Below are 16,854 nucleotides of genomic sequence, written 5' to 3'. Positions count from 1 at the left end.
AGGAACTCAGGTAATGCCAGCATTAAGGGACACAGTAGCTAACAGGAGAGAGAGAACAAGTTTGTGGCTCCCTGTTCTGTTCAATCTGTGCCTGCTAGCACGCACACATGAATATATATCAAAGTACCCTCAAACTTCGGTAAGGAGGAGCTCAGGCAGTTAATTCACGTAGGGACTTACGGCACACTTGATCATACAAATACATAGTTCTTTGCCATGGAAGAGCCAGAGTCAAAGACTGGTCACCCCCATTTTCCAAGAAGTTGTTTAGTTAGAGGTCACCTTGGCAAAAAATCCCTGTCCTGAACAGGTCCCTGTTACAGTTTACAAAGCAACACAGCACAGCACCACAGTGCAGAAGTGAGGATTCATGCTAGTTGTGCTATAAGTCAACTGGGTAAACCAAAGAGAAGAAAAACTGCACTATGACACAGCTCCAACTCTGCTGAATAACCGCACAGCTAAGAAAATCTATTTTTTGTCTTGCTTATATTCTGACTCTGACCTAGCAAATGGAAATCCTGATTTTTGATTCAGTCCCAGTGTAATTTCAAATTAGACTTGAAAAGCCAGTCAGGGTCAGTTCTGGCTTGAGAAAAAAGCAATTCACAGCGGTTTTCCATTCATGTTCAGGCTGGTTCCTACTTCCTGCAGAGACTTTTGATATAGAAACAACCAAAATGAACCACCCAAAGTTAAAAAGAAAATCTTGTAGTATGCACCCCCTTATCCTGAAGTCTCAGGATGAATCCTAAAATTCATCATCTTTTTTTAATTAATCTTGTTTGTCCACCAAACAGGTGAAACTTTTCTGTCTGCCCTTTAGTGTAATTAGTACCTTATGGTTCTTCTGAAAGTCCCCTTCTTTTAATCTAACTCACAGATGCATTCTGACAACTAAATTGGGTGAACAGAAGCTTTAATTACTTTATTTTTCTTGCTTTTATGCACTGCATGCAATAGCAAAAGATTAGTCTAAATTTGTCAGTGTGAGACTGAAGCTTCCTACACAGTTTTTCTTAGGCAATTGTAAATACAGAGAAATAAACGTAGCTGCACTCACTCTGTAGCCATTTCTGCATGATGCCCAGAGAGCCATACATAACTTCATGCATGCACACACAAGCACATACAATTTTAGCTAAAGTTTTACAGAGTATCTCAAAAATTTAGCTATGTGCGTAACTAGAAGGATGGACAGATATACAAGCATATGTGTAGCCACTTAACTTTTTGTAAACATGGTCAGCATACGTCACTCAAGGATTTAAAAACTCGTTCAAACACTTCAGATTTGTGATACTGCTATCTAAAAGCCATTTCAATATCAGAATATCTTAAGACAATGTTTTGTGAATATTTTCAGGAATCAAAATTAATTCATTGGCACAAGCAGATTTAGTGCCCAGGCTACTGGGAGCTAATGAATTTTACATTATGGTTTGCATTAGAAAATCCCTCAGATCCAAGAGGCTAGCGGTGTGAGGGTTTATTACTAAAAGTATTGCTGTCTGAATCATTACAATGCAAAGCACTCATTTTAAGTGCTTCATTTAAACCCAGGTCATTTTTATATCATATCAAATCTCTGTCTGAAGAAAAAAAGCTGTCTCCATGCACAGAGTATCATTTTGCCAAAAGGGAAGAATCTCTGCTTATAGTAACTGTACTGATACAGGTATAGACTCTTTTGGATCAATGTCATTAGGCAGTTTGTGTTCTGGTTCAGGATAGTGAATAAATACAGATAGGAACATCTAGCCTAGAAATGGCTAGAATATCACCAGTCATTTCCAATATTTCAGATCCATGCACAGTATTCAATATTTATGAAATACACCATCAACCCAACAGGTGAGCTGAGAAATTAGTTCAGCACAGGAATGTAAAGCATACAGAACTAGATACGTAACCTCACATCCCTTGATTAGACTCCTTCAATAATAAGATCGTTGCAAAAGACATAGGAATGCTACTCTGACATGTTTTTAACTGCCTGAAGAATGTTCTGACCACACACATACATACATACGTACATCACAAGAATGACATGAATTAATGTGTCTCAACGGGACATATGGTACAGCGTCTGTAGCAAGACAGGTCTTTCAAACACCACAGTCATCTGAACACAGTCTCTTCTCTCTGAGTCCCATCTCTTTATTAGGACTGTTCTTTAAGGAGAGGTTTTGACCTTAGTATTTAACAACTTAGGAGTCAAATTCCCTCAGGTAATTCCTAACTTATTTGACCTATTTTCTTTTAACCAGACTTTCTCTGCCAAGAATAGAAATGGAGTACAAATAGGGTTCTTTTGTTCTGGTAATCTATTAATTTTTAAACATATCACCAGAAAGTCTTTGGAATTACCAGCCTACTCGTGTAGTTCCCAGATCCAGAAAATTACAGGAAAAATTAAGAAGGAAATGTATTGATAAGATATAAAGAAATTGCTTCAATTACTGAATTAGGAAAAGAAGTCAATAATGAAACACAAATTAGCTGGAGCTGAACTACTTTTTATATTAGTACAGAAGAATTGCATGTCTCTCCCTGTGCCAAAGCGAAGCTCTGCAAGGCTGCTTGCTAAAGAACTACTACCTAGGTAAAAATACCATACCAGACATAAAAAATGGCTGACAGATAATGAAGTAAGTAAGTAGCAACCGTACAGCTTCCAAGTAGGGAGCAATACATTAACTGGGATCTCACAGGAATTGGCACTGGGATCTGTGCTATCCATTTTCGTTAATGACCTGGGGGACAGTGTGAACTCCACTTCATCAAAATCTACACAAACCATATGCTGAAGGATGACAAATACCTATGAGAATAGAGAACGACTTCAGAGTTCTGAAGAGCTTAAAGACTACTCTCAATAAGTGTGATTTAATGTTAGCTAATGAATTCAGAAAGTGATAGAATCTAAATGCAAAATGGACACTGCTCTATAGAAAGCATTAATACAGAAATAGGCTTGAATCAGATGATTGATAAAAGACAGATTTTTCTTTAAGATATCAGGAATTCATAGATTCAGCATCCTTTGATGTTACATGAATTTAGATGTCTAACTCTGAGCACTCAATTTTGAAAAATTTGTTTGATTCCTATACATCTTTCTAAAGATCGCTTCTTGTTTTGCAGTATTGGCAGAGCACAAACAAAAGCAACAAGCCACTGAGAAGGCGTAGAAAGGAGAGAAATAAACCTAAAACAAACACTGAAGTTCAGACCTTCATGACCTTAGTATGAAGTTCTCGGAGTCTGGAATAAAATGATTCTGGGCCAGGATCACTCGATAAACATTTTCTGATGAAGTAATACTGTGGCTCTCCATTGACTTTAGACACATTATCTCATTATTAATACTACTCTCTTATTTTAAATAGGTAAATGGTGTCTAACTCATTTGTCTTTTTTCTTAAAGGTAGAGTCATTACCTCTGTGAAATAACTTCATTGTACTATTTTGGACAATCATTACAGACTATGAACATATTTTTAAGCCTTAAATTCTGTATTACATCAGTATTTTATGAAATACGATGTCATTTACAAGCTGGATTCATAGTGGGAAAATAAGAGTAGCTATGTGATGAGCATCCTGATTTTAACAATATTTTTGGAGATTTCTTTGAAGAACAAAATATAAATTTAACATATCTATAAACTGGCAGACTAATGATAACTGAACCTCTCAGGTCACAGATTTGATATACACAGGGTAGCAAATACTAATTTCATAGTCAGCATTTCCAACACATTTAACTGTACAAAAGAATACATTTTCACATCAACTGCAGAATAAGCTCTATTTAGTCACAGATACTTTGCATTCTAGCTTTAATGCTCTCTCCTGCAATTGAGTCTATGCAAAAGGCAAGATCTGGGGTTCAATTAGGCTGTCCTCAGTTAGACTGCTAGTGCCAGAAGGATGTTTACATATGTCCTGTTAAAAACTCAGGAAGGTCAGGTCCATTACTATACAGTTGCTGTTATCACTAGGTAGCTAAAAAATATTTCTTTTATATTCCAAGTCATGCCTTCTTTTCAGAGACACTAGGAATTTAAAAGGTATGAAGCTTAAAAGGAAAAGTGTTTCCTTTTTAGTTGGCTCCTTGTGAAAAACAAAAGGGAGGAGAGATTAAAGTTTATTTGTTGCTTGGTGATCATGAAAACAATCTAAGTACCTAGACAAACTTCTTTTTGTTTGCCTTTTTAAATGTGACTTTTTCCCAAATCCATATACTAAACCTTACTGTACTAACCCAATCAATCCCATTTTCTCCACTGGGAAACTCTGAACATACAACTGCTGTTAATGGATGGTTGCTAAATTACTTCCTTAGACTAATGCTCTTTTTACAGAAAGACCTAACAATAACACCACTAGTCCCTGGGAACTGTTAGAATAACAACATCATGAAATAGTCCTTAGAATTTTTTTAAGAACTTTGTTTCTATCATGAAGGCTTCTTTTTAACCATTTTCATAATTATTGTTGCATTATGACCTCTACTTAACATGGAAGGTTTCATATATAAATTAGTGCTATTGATATTTCTAAAATTTGCAGTAGTAATTTATCATCATTATTGCGCATATTTTTTCAGAGAATACTCACTGTCAGCTACCTCTCCTGTCATCAAAGCCAGACATATATAACCACAAACCTCAGTAGAAGACAGGCATACAAGAATTAAGTTCTCTTGAAAATCTCATTCACTAGATCTTCCAGTTTATGTGGAAAAAGCTTGCAACTTAGAACAATGCTGCTGCTAAAGCTATTACAAGTTCTGGATAATACAATAATAGGTTCATCCAAAATCACTGATGATAGTTGAAGAAATTTCAAAGAGTACCTCTCTGGCTTAAGGATTACAATTATTTCTAAGCACAAGTCTTTCTCTGATGTTTCATAGTCTTAGCATTCTCATGGATCATTTTTTATTGTTTTGATTTACTTTTTGACAAACTTAGGTCTAAAGTCATCATGGACTGACATGGTTTAGAGAAGCAATTCCCTGTTTCTAGTCAAAGAACAAAATCTGTTTTATCTTTTAAACTGTAAGTATGAAAACATCATCCATATTTAATGTTTCTCATAATTATATCTCTAATTATAACTATAAAGCTTTCAAAGCTTTCTGGTAACAGATTGTCTCTGATGCCTATTTATTATTATTATTAAAAGATGAAGATAGGGCATGCTTCAAGGACTCATGACTTTTGGGACACTACAAACACAAAGCTTAAGTTTTGGCGGCATTCCTTATTTTACATTTTAACTTGGCAAACACAGATTTTACCACTCAAGAATTAGTAACTGAGAAGGATATTAGACAACATCTGCTAGGAATAATTATATTCAAATCAACAAGCCCAAATAACTGAGGGTATCTCTCATCTCTTCTACTAATTTTTAATACATTTTGGAATAGCAGGGAAATTCCAGAAGAATGCTAATGTGCCATTATTTTGAAAGACAAACAGCATGATTGGTAAGCCTGACATCAACCCAGACAAAAGAATGAGAGAGCTGATACAAAGTCTAACTGAAATAGAATAAAGAACATGAACAGAATTGATGGCAGTCATTGTGGATTTACAGAAAAGAATTCTCATTATACTAACATGATTTTGATATGATTTCAGATTTGTCTATGGAAACTTTGCATCTTAGATTTTATTCAGTCAATAACATATGACTGATTAAAAGATTGGCACTACATGATATCAATAAAACATATGCTAAATGGGCTGAAAACATGATTGATTCACATCTCAAAAAATACTTGCCAATGAAACGATCATCATGATCTACTATAATCAATGAGGCAGAAAGAAGTATAAAATCAAGAATACAGGTAGAGATATAAATAACTACAGGAAAGTAAAACAAAGCTTTCTGGACCATTTGGTTACCTGAATCCAGTAAATACAGCCAAATGCAAAGTTATACAGGTAGAATTACTGAAAGCAAGCTGAAACTGAAAGCAAGCCTAATCTATAGAATAAGGGGAATAAAAGAGGGTGGAAATACTTTATTGTACAATATAGATAGTATGTGAGAGTTTTACAGGGGAGGATATAATAGTGCATTCTCTTATATTTCTCATAATAACATTGTGGCAAGAGAGCCAGTGCCTTCCCAGACTATAAGCATGACTGTAACGAGTTAATGTTCCTCTCTGTATGGCACTGGTACAAATTATGATGAATACCACATACAGTTTTGTGTTCCTATTTTTTAAAAATATTTGAAAAAGTGGGGAAAGAGTATAGAAAAGCTATGAAAATGAGAAAGCTGAAGAACATGTTTTGCAGTGAGAGACTTAAATAGCTAAATCATGTTAGTTTATTAAAAAGTATATTGAAAGGTGCCTAAATTATTCTGTGTAAGTGGATTCACATTGAGAAAAAACTGAGAATTAAGATTGTCAGTAATCTAGCATGAAAAAGTACAAGAAGAATAAAAAGCTAACAGCTAAAGCCCGACAAAATGATAAATTAGGAACATATTTTTTAACAGTGAAAATTATTCACTTTTGGTGTAAACTAACAAGTTCCCTTGCTTGTGAATTATGCTTCTGCTCATACTTTGATCAAGAATAGATTTCTGCCTAGAAGACACACTCAGGTCAGGTGCAAGCTGTAAGGTTGCATACAGTGGAAACAGAATGAAAGATAATATAAACCTGTAATTTACAGACAGACTGACTAAGGATCTAATTGTTTCTTTTGATCCTAAATTCAATATATAGATAGTGTAATATTTTACTACTGCTAATATATTGTCTTCCAGCATCTCTGCCCCAAGGCACATCTTGTCATCTTGTCATTCATTTCAGGTCTTTTACTGATTATTTATATCCTCAATTTCAGGTTTTGGTATCTATTTTTCTGATAGTTTTCACACAGTCCTCTCAGCAAAGTGTTAAAGCTCCAGCCTTGAAGCTCCTACCTCTTAGCTGAATCACTAGAAGGAGTGTCACAATAAAAGGCTGTAGCTCTAGCTCTTATTCCACCTCATTTTAGGCAATGAAAAGGGACAAAAAAACAAATCTCCAGAGGATGATTTGGATGTTGGTGGGTTGAATCACATTCCAGAAGTACCTTTCTCCAGCAGTTAGAAAGGGAATTTAAGGCACTTAGGTTCCTAACATAGGTGTCAAAGTCAAAAAATGGATAATTCCATACTTAGATCATTGTGACAGATCATTTGTGTTATGCAAAGCCAGTGCCGCCACTGCCCATATGAGAACAGGATGGTTAAGGATACTTAATGGTTTTGACAACCTGTCAGTTTGATCGCTAATTACTGGAATTAGAGGAAATTAAATTCAAATCACCCTGTCATTACTCTTCAGAGGAACAAGGCCACTGAAGTTATCCACACAATAATGAGTAAGAAAAATAAATCTTTCCTATAGATAGTTCTGGTATGTACACCAAAGCACTAGAAAGCAAAGTTCAAAAAAGAAAACTCAGCAGTCCTGGTATGGATTTGTTCTTAAGGTAGTATGAATGAATGATGCCTTTTTGAGATTTTATGAAGTGTCACCTGGCATACAACCACGTGACAGCACATTTTTTTGATTGCTACAATCAGTCATCAGGGAGCTGAATTCAAGCAGCAAATCCAAAATACATATACTAATGCAAGACTTGTTTCATAGGAAGCAAAATAACATATATTAATAGAATTCACACAATGAAGAAAGCTGTGGCTATAAGAAAGTGCTAATATATAGGAAATAGAAGAGTTAAAAACAAATCTAGCTAGCTTGCATGAATCTGCATAATTTCACTGAGGTGTTTTAACTTAGGCTGATTTACATGCTGAAGTGATCTAATACCTACAGTATGTATTACAGTCCAATAAAGCATTTCTTTGGAGAACTTTTTTGAAGAGTGAAAAATGCCTCAGTTCAGGACACGAACTCAAATGTATAAGACAATCTAAGATGAAGACTGCATCCATTTTGACTTTGAAGTACCTTCAGGATCACTTCAAAAAACCTAAGTTTGTGTATCGAGAGAAGAGAAATGAAGACAAGGAGCTGGAAGGGATAGGATGGGCAGTAAACATAATCTGCGAGGGAAGCTGGGAACATCAGGCATCTGTGAGCTTAGCAGAGCCTGGTACAGCAGGGACAGAAGGATGATCAATATTCTGGGCAATGAAAAGAAGGAATGTGATGCACTTGTGTGAAGGGCAAACAGTGTGGGTCACTGAGTATAAAAGTAGCTGACGAGCCTATTGCATGCTGCAGAGATAGGCAGTGATGCTGGATTTGAGAACTTTTCTTAAAACCCTTCTCCATATCTTCTATGAAAGAGATAGGGGACAGAAGGGGTGACTAAGTGAGAGCCTGGAAAAGCACTAGTGGGGAGGAAGATGTGTGTAAAGGTTCAGTAGAAAAATATTTTATGTTACTGTAAAATAAAAATGAGTAATAACACTTCTGATAGAAGTGTGTTTTGGTAGGAGAACTGGAAACACTATGCAAGGTAGGAGGAAAAATGAAGCTGAAACATCCAAGAGCACACCCACATCCCATCTCCAAGCTTAGCTATACACAGAAAGAGATAAAACAAGATGCCACAAGCCACTCACTCATCTGTGCCCTAACACACACAGCGATCTGCTTATGCTTATGCTCCTGCAGATCTGATCCTCCCAACTTTCAATCCTGCCCCCTTTGGAAGAACAGATGAAGACTCCTGCTAAGAGATGTAACAAAGGCAGATAGCTCTTAGGATTCGGAGCATAAGGACATCTGACTTTCTTTATATCAAGAAGGACCACCAGAATCATAGAAAAATAGGGTCAGATGTGACCCTTCAACAGGACATTAAATATATTCCCCTATCCCAGACCATTTCTATGTCATTCCCAACTTAACTTTCCATAGCCTGTTTTAAAGATCCCCAGTGGGGAAATTCAGAACCTCTCTAAGGAATGTACTGCAGTGCATCATTAGCCCTACTCCTACAGAAGCTTTTCTTGATATTCTGTCTAACTTGAAATTTTCTTGCTCAAGTTTAATATGAATACTTCTTATCCTAGCCACAGAAACACAGAGCAGATTATCCCCTTTCTCTGTATAACATTTTTTATGTATTCAGAAACTGCTACATGTCCACTGCTTCCTTTCAGCTGAGTTAAAAAACTATGTTCTATAGATCTATGTTCATTCTTGTTTACTCTCCTTTAAACTCTCCAAATCATCTGTACATATTGCCTGCTACTACAATTTATAAATATTTACAAAAGCACAATTCTGTTGATCCCTGTTCCTTCATTATGCTCCCAAATCACTTTCTGAAGAACTACTTCCTAACCAATTGTTCACAATACTGTATTCATACAGCTCACTTTTCCTAAGTGCAATATATTGTCCCTGTTGAATTTTGTCCAGTCTTTTCAGACCATGACTTTAATTTGTCAAGATCATTTTCATTTTAATCTCCCAAAATGTCTGCAGTCCCTCTCAGTCTCATGTCATCTTCAGTTCAATAAGTATACTCTATTTTCCATCATCCAGGCTGCTAATGAAAACTCCAAATAGCAGAAGACAGACTTACGTGGATCCCTGCTTGACAACTCCTTCCACTCTGACAATGAACTCACTAAGCATGTTTTCCTACCAATTTTGCACCTATCCTATGATATTTTCAGTTTATCCATGTATCGCCTGCCAGCTTATAAAAATGTCATGTAAGACCGTTTAAAAGCTTTCCTGAAATAAAGATATATGACATCCACTCTTCTCTCCACTTCACAAGGCTGTTATCCTGCCATAGAAGATAATTACACTGGTTTGACATGGTTTATTCTTGACAAATCTATATTAGCTGCTAGTCATTTCTGTGTTATCTTCTAGTTGCTTACAAATACTTTGTTTGTTTATTTGCTGCAGAATTCTTTCAGGGATAGAAGTTAAGCTAACTGGTATTCCAGTAATAATACCGTAATAGTCCCTGTTTTTTCTTGCCCTGTGTCTTGTCCCTTCCTCCTTTTTAAAATTCTGCTATTTTCCAGTCTTCCAGTTCCTCCCCCACCCTTCACAAGTTCTTGTAAATAATAAATAGCTGAGATTGCTTCAGTCAGATCATAAGCTTCTCATGATGAATATAGAGCATTGCCCAGACCTTTCAGAATTGCATTAATCCAAGGGATTGGGACAGGAGTCTAATTTAGACATCACATTCAGCTTCCAGAAAGCAGTACAAAACTGAATACAGTTGTCCAGTTTTCAGAACAACATATGGGTTAGATCACTCACTGAAATGCACATGAAGTCTCATTCAGAACTTCTTTACTATTTCCTGTAATTGCTTGGATATCCAGAAGTGACTTTTCTTCACAGCATTTCCAGGCTAAGATAGATGTACTGCTCAGTGACAAGTGCTGTCTTACTTGCGAATGTCAGTACATCCACAGACTTCCTCATTAGTTGTCTGGCTTCCTCTTGCAATATAAAGGACAGAATTTTTCCAGCTTCCTTTCTATTCAAGAAAGCAAACAGCACCCAATCATTGAGTGGAGACCATTCTTAGAATGCTGTTTTCCAACAAGGTCTGATCTTTCCCTCAATTTTAGGATATACTGGAGGATGTTCTGACTTCTGATGTCCTAGCCTTCTGCAGGTTTCCTTCAGGAAGTTCAATATTCCCCAGGCCTTAATTCTGTATGACAATTCTAAGGCAAAAACCCTATGGATAAATATGCAACTTTCCAGATATCAGACATGCAGCAGTGTATTACTTACTATAGTCAGCCACTTTCACTGCAGTCTATAAAATCTACTGTAGCTTACTCAGAAGGCGTATTTAACAGCAAGAGAAAGGGATGAGTCCCATAAGGGTTGACAGGCTGAGCAGGAAGTGCAATAAACTTTTATGTCTCCACTGGGACAAAAAAAATGGGTAAATATGAATGGCCCCCAATCTTAACACGCGTAGGCACATGACATAACTGAGCCACCAAGAGCTGAGGCTATTAGGTTCTAATCACTTTATCCTTGATATTCATTTAAGAGGTCTGCTTCTCACTTAGAAAGGAGCTGGACAAACTGAAATCCTGTGTGGAATAAATCAACAATCCAATTGCTTTGGAAAACTGTCTATATAACAGTTCTAAAAAAAATCAGGATTTTTGGCCACACATCCTCTGAGAATGAGGAGAATCCACTCCTGAAGACTGTTCCCGTTAGGCATCTATACCGGCCACCACCCCGGCACTCTCTCCCACCATTTTGATACGAACCCATTTGGCTAGAACTGCCTCTCTTTTAGTCTGATGCTGTATTTTGGGTTTGATTTTGGTTAGGGTCCAAAAAGCATCAAGCCTGGAAAAAGTAAGATTTCTTCTACTTCTCTTTTCCCTGAGGAGTTTATACCAGAGACATATCACCATTAACAGATTCTGAATAAATCCCAAAGGCAACATTAAAGCAGTGCAGGTTGTTCAACTGGTATCAATAATTTAATGTGCCCGGTTAAAGAAGTCTTGTTATGCTGATTTTTTTCAAGCTTAGTCTTTGATTTTCTCCCTTTCTCAGAAATCCAATTACTCATTCTTATTTTCCCACTGCTGATGTAAGACAATATCTCAAATCCTTTTTGTTCTTTCTAATCATATTTACTTCCTATATTAGATATTGTGGTAAGCTTTCAGCTCCAGCCTCTTTGAAGCTGTTTTCTGACATTTTGGGAGGCCTCTCCATAGACAGATGGAGATGGGGATGACCAAGAATCTCTTAGATCTTTCTATTACTTGGTAATTATTTTTCTTATCTATTTTCCAGGGCAGTTCTTACTTTAAAGAAACGCTGCAAAGAAAAATTTTAAATCAACTGCCATGGTGACAAAGCAGATAGGTCTACAGCATACGCAGTCTATACTCTATTGAAAGGCCTTAAAGAGTCAGTTTAGAAGAAATTGAAAATTATTGTATTTTATGGAATTTGTGTTTTTGATGAAGGAAGGCTTCCTTTCTCCTACCTCCAGTGCAGACTGAGAATCACCAAAGAAAATTTGCCATTGTAGAATAAATATAATCTAATCATGCAGTATGAAAGAATTTTTGGATAGTCAAACATGTCTTGGTAATTAAAAATAAGGATAAGCACTCAACAGGTAGTGTGTGAGGATGTACAAACCATTCTAACAGAGCCAAAGCAATGGTTTGAAAATAATTTCTCTCATCTGTCCTTGTGGGAATACCTTTTGTACACTAGAGGTGCCCAAGAACACAACTTATTTTCTCCGTATTTATTCACTGCTTTGAAATTAATTTCATATATAATGAAATAACCTGTCAAACTGATTTTAATGTATGGACTTATTTAGATAATTGTATTATATATACATTATGCTCCAAACATACCGTGTGTCTTTCAAGCAACCAAAGAAGATCCATAATAAGGAAATCCATGCAATATACTGTTTGTTGGCAGAGAAAAGATGTATCAGTGGGAGATATCATGAGGGAAAAGCTGTGACAGCAGAGTTGTAGAAAGATTAGTGATAATCACAAGGGAATACTGAGTGAGAAAATTGCCTAGGAAGAAGACAGGGAAACCTGTCTTAATAAGAATGAGAACGAAATAAAATAAGAATGAGAGAAAAAAGATTTATCACCAAACGGAAAAAAATCTTTTCAACCTTTGGAAGGAAGTCAGTTTTTACTGATTTCACAGATGGAAAGGAAAAGTCAGACCGCAGCTAGCTCACTTCAGTTTTTCTGTTTGTCACAGTTAACATTACAAAATGACTGAGGAGGTGGGGAGGCAGGAGGTCAGGAAGTGTGGGTGTCGAGAAGGATGGAAAAATAAAAGAATTTGCAGTAGTCAAAGAGGCAATGAGTGCCTGATGAGGCTGCCACATCCTTTCAAATAGAAAAGAATAGCAAGTTTTTAGGATGTTGCTTTCATAATACACTTGCCACCTTTATAATATAATTCAGAAGGCAGTAAACTTAAAAAGAGTGATTTCTAAAGTAGATGAATCTTAACTTCAGTAATAAAATTTTACCTTTGCTTTTTGCCACAGAATTCTGCATAATATGAGGCAAATCACTTAAAATTAAACTTCTCACAGGTGGCCACTAATTAGATACTTTTCATTTCCTAAGCTTGACTTGGGAACCTGCGATCTGATCTGCAAAATACCAAGCATTTACAGCTGTGGCTTATTAGCGGCTATGCTTTAGACTGGTAAGTTATTTAATATCAAGTATGGCCAACACTGGCCACTCTCTGTTGCCTGGAACAGAACTACCTGAGACTGACTGACTGACTGACTGACTGACTGACTGACTGACTGACTGACTGACTGACTGACTCAAGTTCTGGGAGAAATATTTAAATCTGATTTTATAGTTGAGGAACAGAACCTCACTGATAAAAGCCAGATATACCTAGGCAATTTTTGTGCTTTTCTGCTCTCCCGTATCTGAGCTAATAAACTCTCCTGGATTCTAAAGTGGCATGCTACCTCCTTTCTGGACCAGTTTTTCCCTCTGCGTTGTCCTCTTTTGGCAGCAAGTCTGTTATTTCCTTTTCTAATCCTCCCAGTCCAGGGTGTTATTCTCAGGAACTGTGCAGCCAGCTCTGGTAAGGCTAGCCCTGACCTATGCAGAAGGGGGTACAGACTACCTTCCCCCTGAATTTCTGCACTGCATTACTAAGAAATGAAAAAAGATCAGATATATATAAACACTGACGTAATATAGTGATTAATGTTACAGAAAATAAGAAGAAAAATGTGTTTTCAGAGTATGAGTGTGTACCATGCCACAAGTAAGGCATAGGTCCACATGTCAAGCAAAATTAAAAAATATATTGCTCCTTGTGTGAGCACCATTCATTCAATTGAATGAATGAGGCAGCAATTCTGGAGAAAGAAGTGATTTCCAGTCATGTAACTGCAGCCTTCATACTCAGCCATGGGAGCTATTTAAAGTTAGGTGTCTGATTTGGAGAAGCCAGAAGATATAAATTACTCCTTGACAGTGCCTATACAAAGTATCTAAAAAGTACCTTAAATTAAATGCCTTAACTTTCAGAAAACTAAAATTATATACAGTCGATCATACTAAAAGAAAAGAGTTAAAGTTAGATGTTCAACCTGAAGTCTAACTTTTCCTAAATTCTGCATGCTCGCCTTTTACAACTTTAACATACTTTAAACAGTTTCTTATTTTTATTTTATTTCATGAACTGCATATTTAACCTTTTAAGTTTTTTTTGTAATTTGGCTTTTCAACAACCTAAATTTGAGGTGTTTCCATAAACTCTTTCCTCTTTTAAAAATAATGCAGTATTCGGAGTGACTCAGCATTTACAGAAGAAATTAGACAAAAGTTTTATCAGAAACCTAAAGTTATAAACTTAACTTTCCACACTGAAAACAGTTTATTGTGTCCTATTTCACCTTTTTCTACTGAAATAAGAAAAAAGCTGTGTTTAACAACACAAGCAATTTTATAATGTTTGATCTTTCTTGTGTTATCTGTCCCACTTCTTGTTTTTCCAAACTAGGTATGTAAAGCACAGAATCACAGATCTCATTATCTCAAATACAATTCTGATGAAAAAAGTCAAGATTATTAGTCTTTTTTTAATCGTTTTTACAATCAATATTTCATGACTATGGGAACTATAAAAAATCTGTGCTATGAAGATTTTCTTTTAAAAAAGAGGAAAACTCAGAATGAAATATCTCATTCCAATCTAGGTGAAGATCAGCCACATATTTTAGTACAGTATTAAACAAAAAATAAATAAATCTCCAAAATTCAATCACCTCTTTCCTCTAACAAAATACAATGTCTCTCATATTCTCAAATTATTTTGTAACTTTTTATATCTACCACTTTTAATAATTTCATTTTAGATTTGATATCTCATAGGCCCTAGTTAAAAGTCTTTAACAAACATTTTTGCAACAATCAGACTTTTTATTCAGCATAGTAGCATATTAAACAGTGTGTCGCTTTTCTTATAACTATCGATTCTATTTATAGTATGTTCTGACAAATTTGATACAGGAATAAAAGGACATAATTTTGTCAGAAGCAAAGGATGTGAGCTCTCTAACTCTGAAGCTGACATTCCCCTATCCAAGGAAACAGGAGAAGCGACAAAGAAATTGATGTAATAATTGTACGCTAGGCAATGGTGTTTGAGCGTACAGTTAAGCCCTCAATTCAACAGGACATGTAAGCATATACTTATCTTGAACTACATGAGCCATCCCAATGCCAAGAGGCTACACTGTGCTTCAAGTTAACCTTATGTTAACGTATGTGCTGAATCAAAAACCTAACATATACTTGGTAATCAGTGTAGAATATTAATTATAAATATTTTCCAAAGGCTGTGTGAAAAGAGTGTTTAACTTTAAATGTATCAGGTCCCTGTGACTCCTGTTGTCCCAGACAGAGTTTGATATTCTATGGGTAGTTCTGCCCTACACTTTAAGTCTGGCCCCAGATCCAGACATTCTGGAATAAAATAGGAGAATACAATGAAGGCAGGTGAATCATCAGGGACCTGAACCAGCCACAAGCAAAAATGCTCTTCCTAAAGTCTCCCCTGCTCTCTCTCTCTCTCTTCCTCTCTCTCTCTCTCTCTCTCATATACATAAACCCATGCAGACACACAGGTTTATGCACACACACACGCACTCACCCTCTAATTCAGACTGTAGTTCAATGACATAATTTGTAATGTTTGTCACATTTGTATTTTTTATAATTTATAGCTTTTTTCCTCAATTTATCTTAGTATATTTTCGTGGTCCATTTTTAATCTAAGTCTATTTTACGCTCAATAACACTAAGTAAAATTAAATACATGCATTGAAAAAATATACTCAAATATGCCTAGATAGGTTAACTTACCCTGGCTGTGTATCATCTGTTACACAATGATATGTAAAAGTTCCAAACATCTGGACTCCTAGAATTCCATACAGAAGTAGAAAGAATAGAAGGAAAATTGAAACACTCCAGATTTGTTCTCCAGAACGCCTGGTAAAAAGATACATATGACACTGAATGCATAGGCAAGGAGAAGCCACCTTTAAAAAACCATAGAATAGAAAATATGTTTGCAGAGAGAAAGCAGCATTTTATCCTGCAAAAATTTGTCCTTAAAACGGATCTCTCACTCTATGCCATGGCTAGAAAAGGGAGCCAAGATTTTATTAAAAATATTAAGTTAGAGTAATTAAAGTAGCTGTAAATGGCAAAAGGGGAAATGGAACTAAATAAGTATGTAGGTAAAATGCATAGAGTCTAGCTTTTGTAAAAGAGTATCTAATAAATTATACAGACAATATGCGATGATGAAGCAAAGTTGATACCAAATAAAGTCCAAATAAAGGCCATTACATGGCTTTTACCATCACATGCTGTATCTATGTGTGTAGCATGTGCTTGCAAATATTTGTTTCCAGACCAAGGCCAATATGCTTACACCTGCAACTGTTTTGGTTAGGGCAAGTGCTTATGCATTTTTGTTTATGAATATAACGCTATTTGGAGTGTCCACCTTGTGTCCATATTAATGGACTAGAATTTACAGCAATTGGTTGAAAATTGCTGAGCATAATTATTAGCAAAATAATTCCTTTAAGATTTATATAAATGGTTGTCAGTTCTGATCATTTTATAGAAAAATTAGTGTTTCTTTAGAAATACAAAATAGCAAGAATTTCTGGCCAGACCTAAACTCGGGAAGAAAATGTATATTAAGCTCATGGGTCATTGTCTCAGCTGCCTATCCAACCTTTTCAGTTAAAGCTGAAGTTTTCTCTGTTGTTCTTCAGATAACAG

General features: G+C 35.9%; 1 protein-coding gene across 7 annotated transcripts in view; it reads right to left on the bottom strand.

The window, feature by feature from the left end:
- The window catches only part of NALCN (sodium leak channel, non-selective), a 242,394-nt gene that overhangs the window by 191,541 nt on the left and 33,999 nt on the right, over positions 1-16,854 (bottom strand). For all 7 annotated transcript variants that reach the window (XM_064504258.1, XM_064504278.1, XM_064504285.1 and 4 more), the window contains one exon: positions 15,919-16,047. In XM_064504258.1, coding sequence (XP_064360328.1) covers positions 15,919-16,047 — 129 coding nt within the window. The remainder of the gene's footprint in view (positions 1-15,918; positions 16,048-16,854) is intronic.

Source organism: Dromaius novaehollandiae, chromosome 1 (assembly GCF_036370855.1).
Source record: "Dromaius novaehollandiae isolate bDroNov1 chromosome 1, bDroNov1.hap1, whole genome shotgun sequence".
NCBI lineage: Eukaryota > Metazoa > Chordata > Aves > Casuariiformes > Dromaiidae > Dromaius > Dromaius novaehollandiae.
Note: the sequence above shows the minus strand (reverse complement) of the source record. Positions and strands in the feature narration are given on the sequence as shown.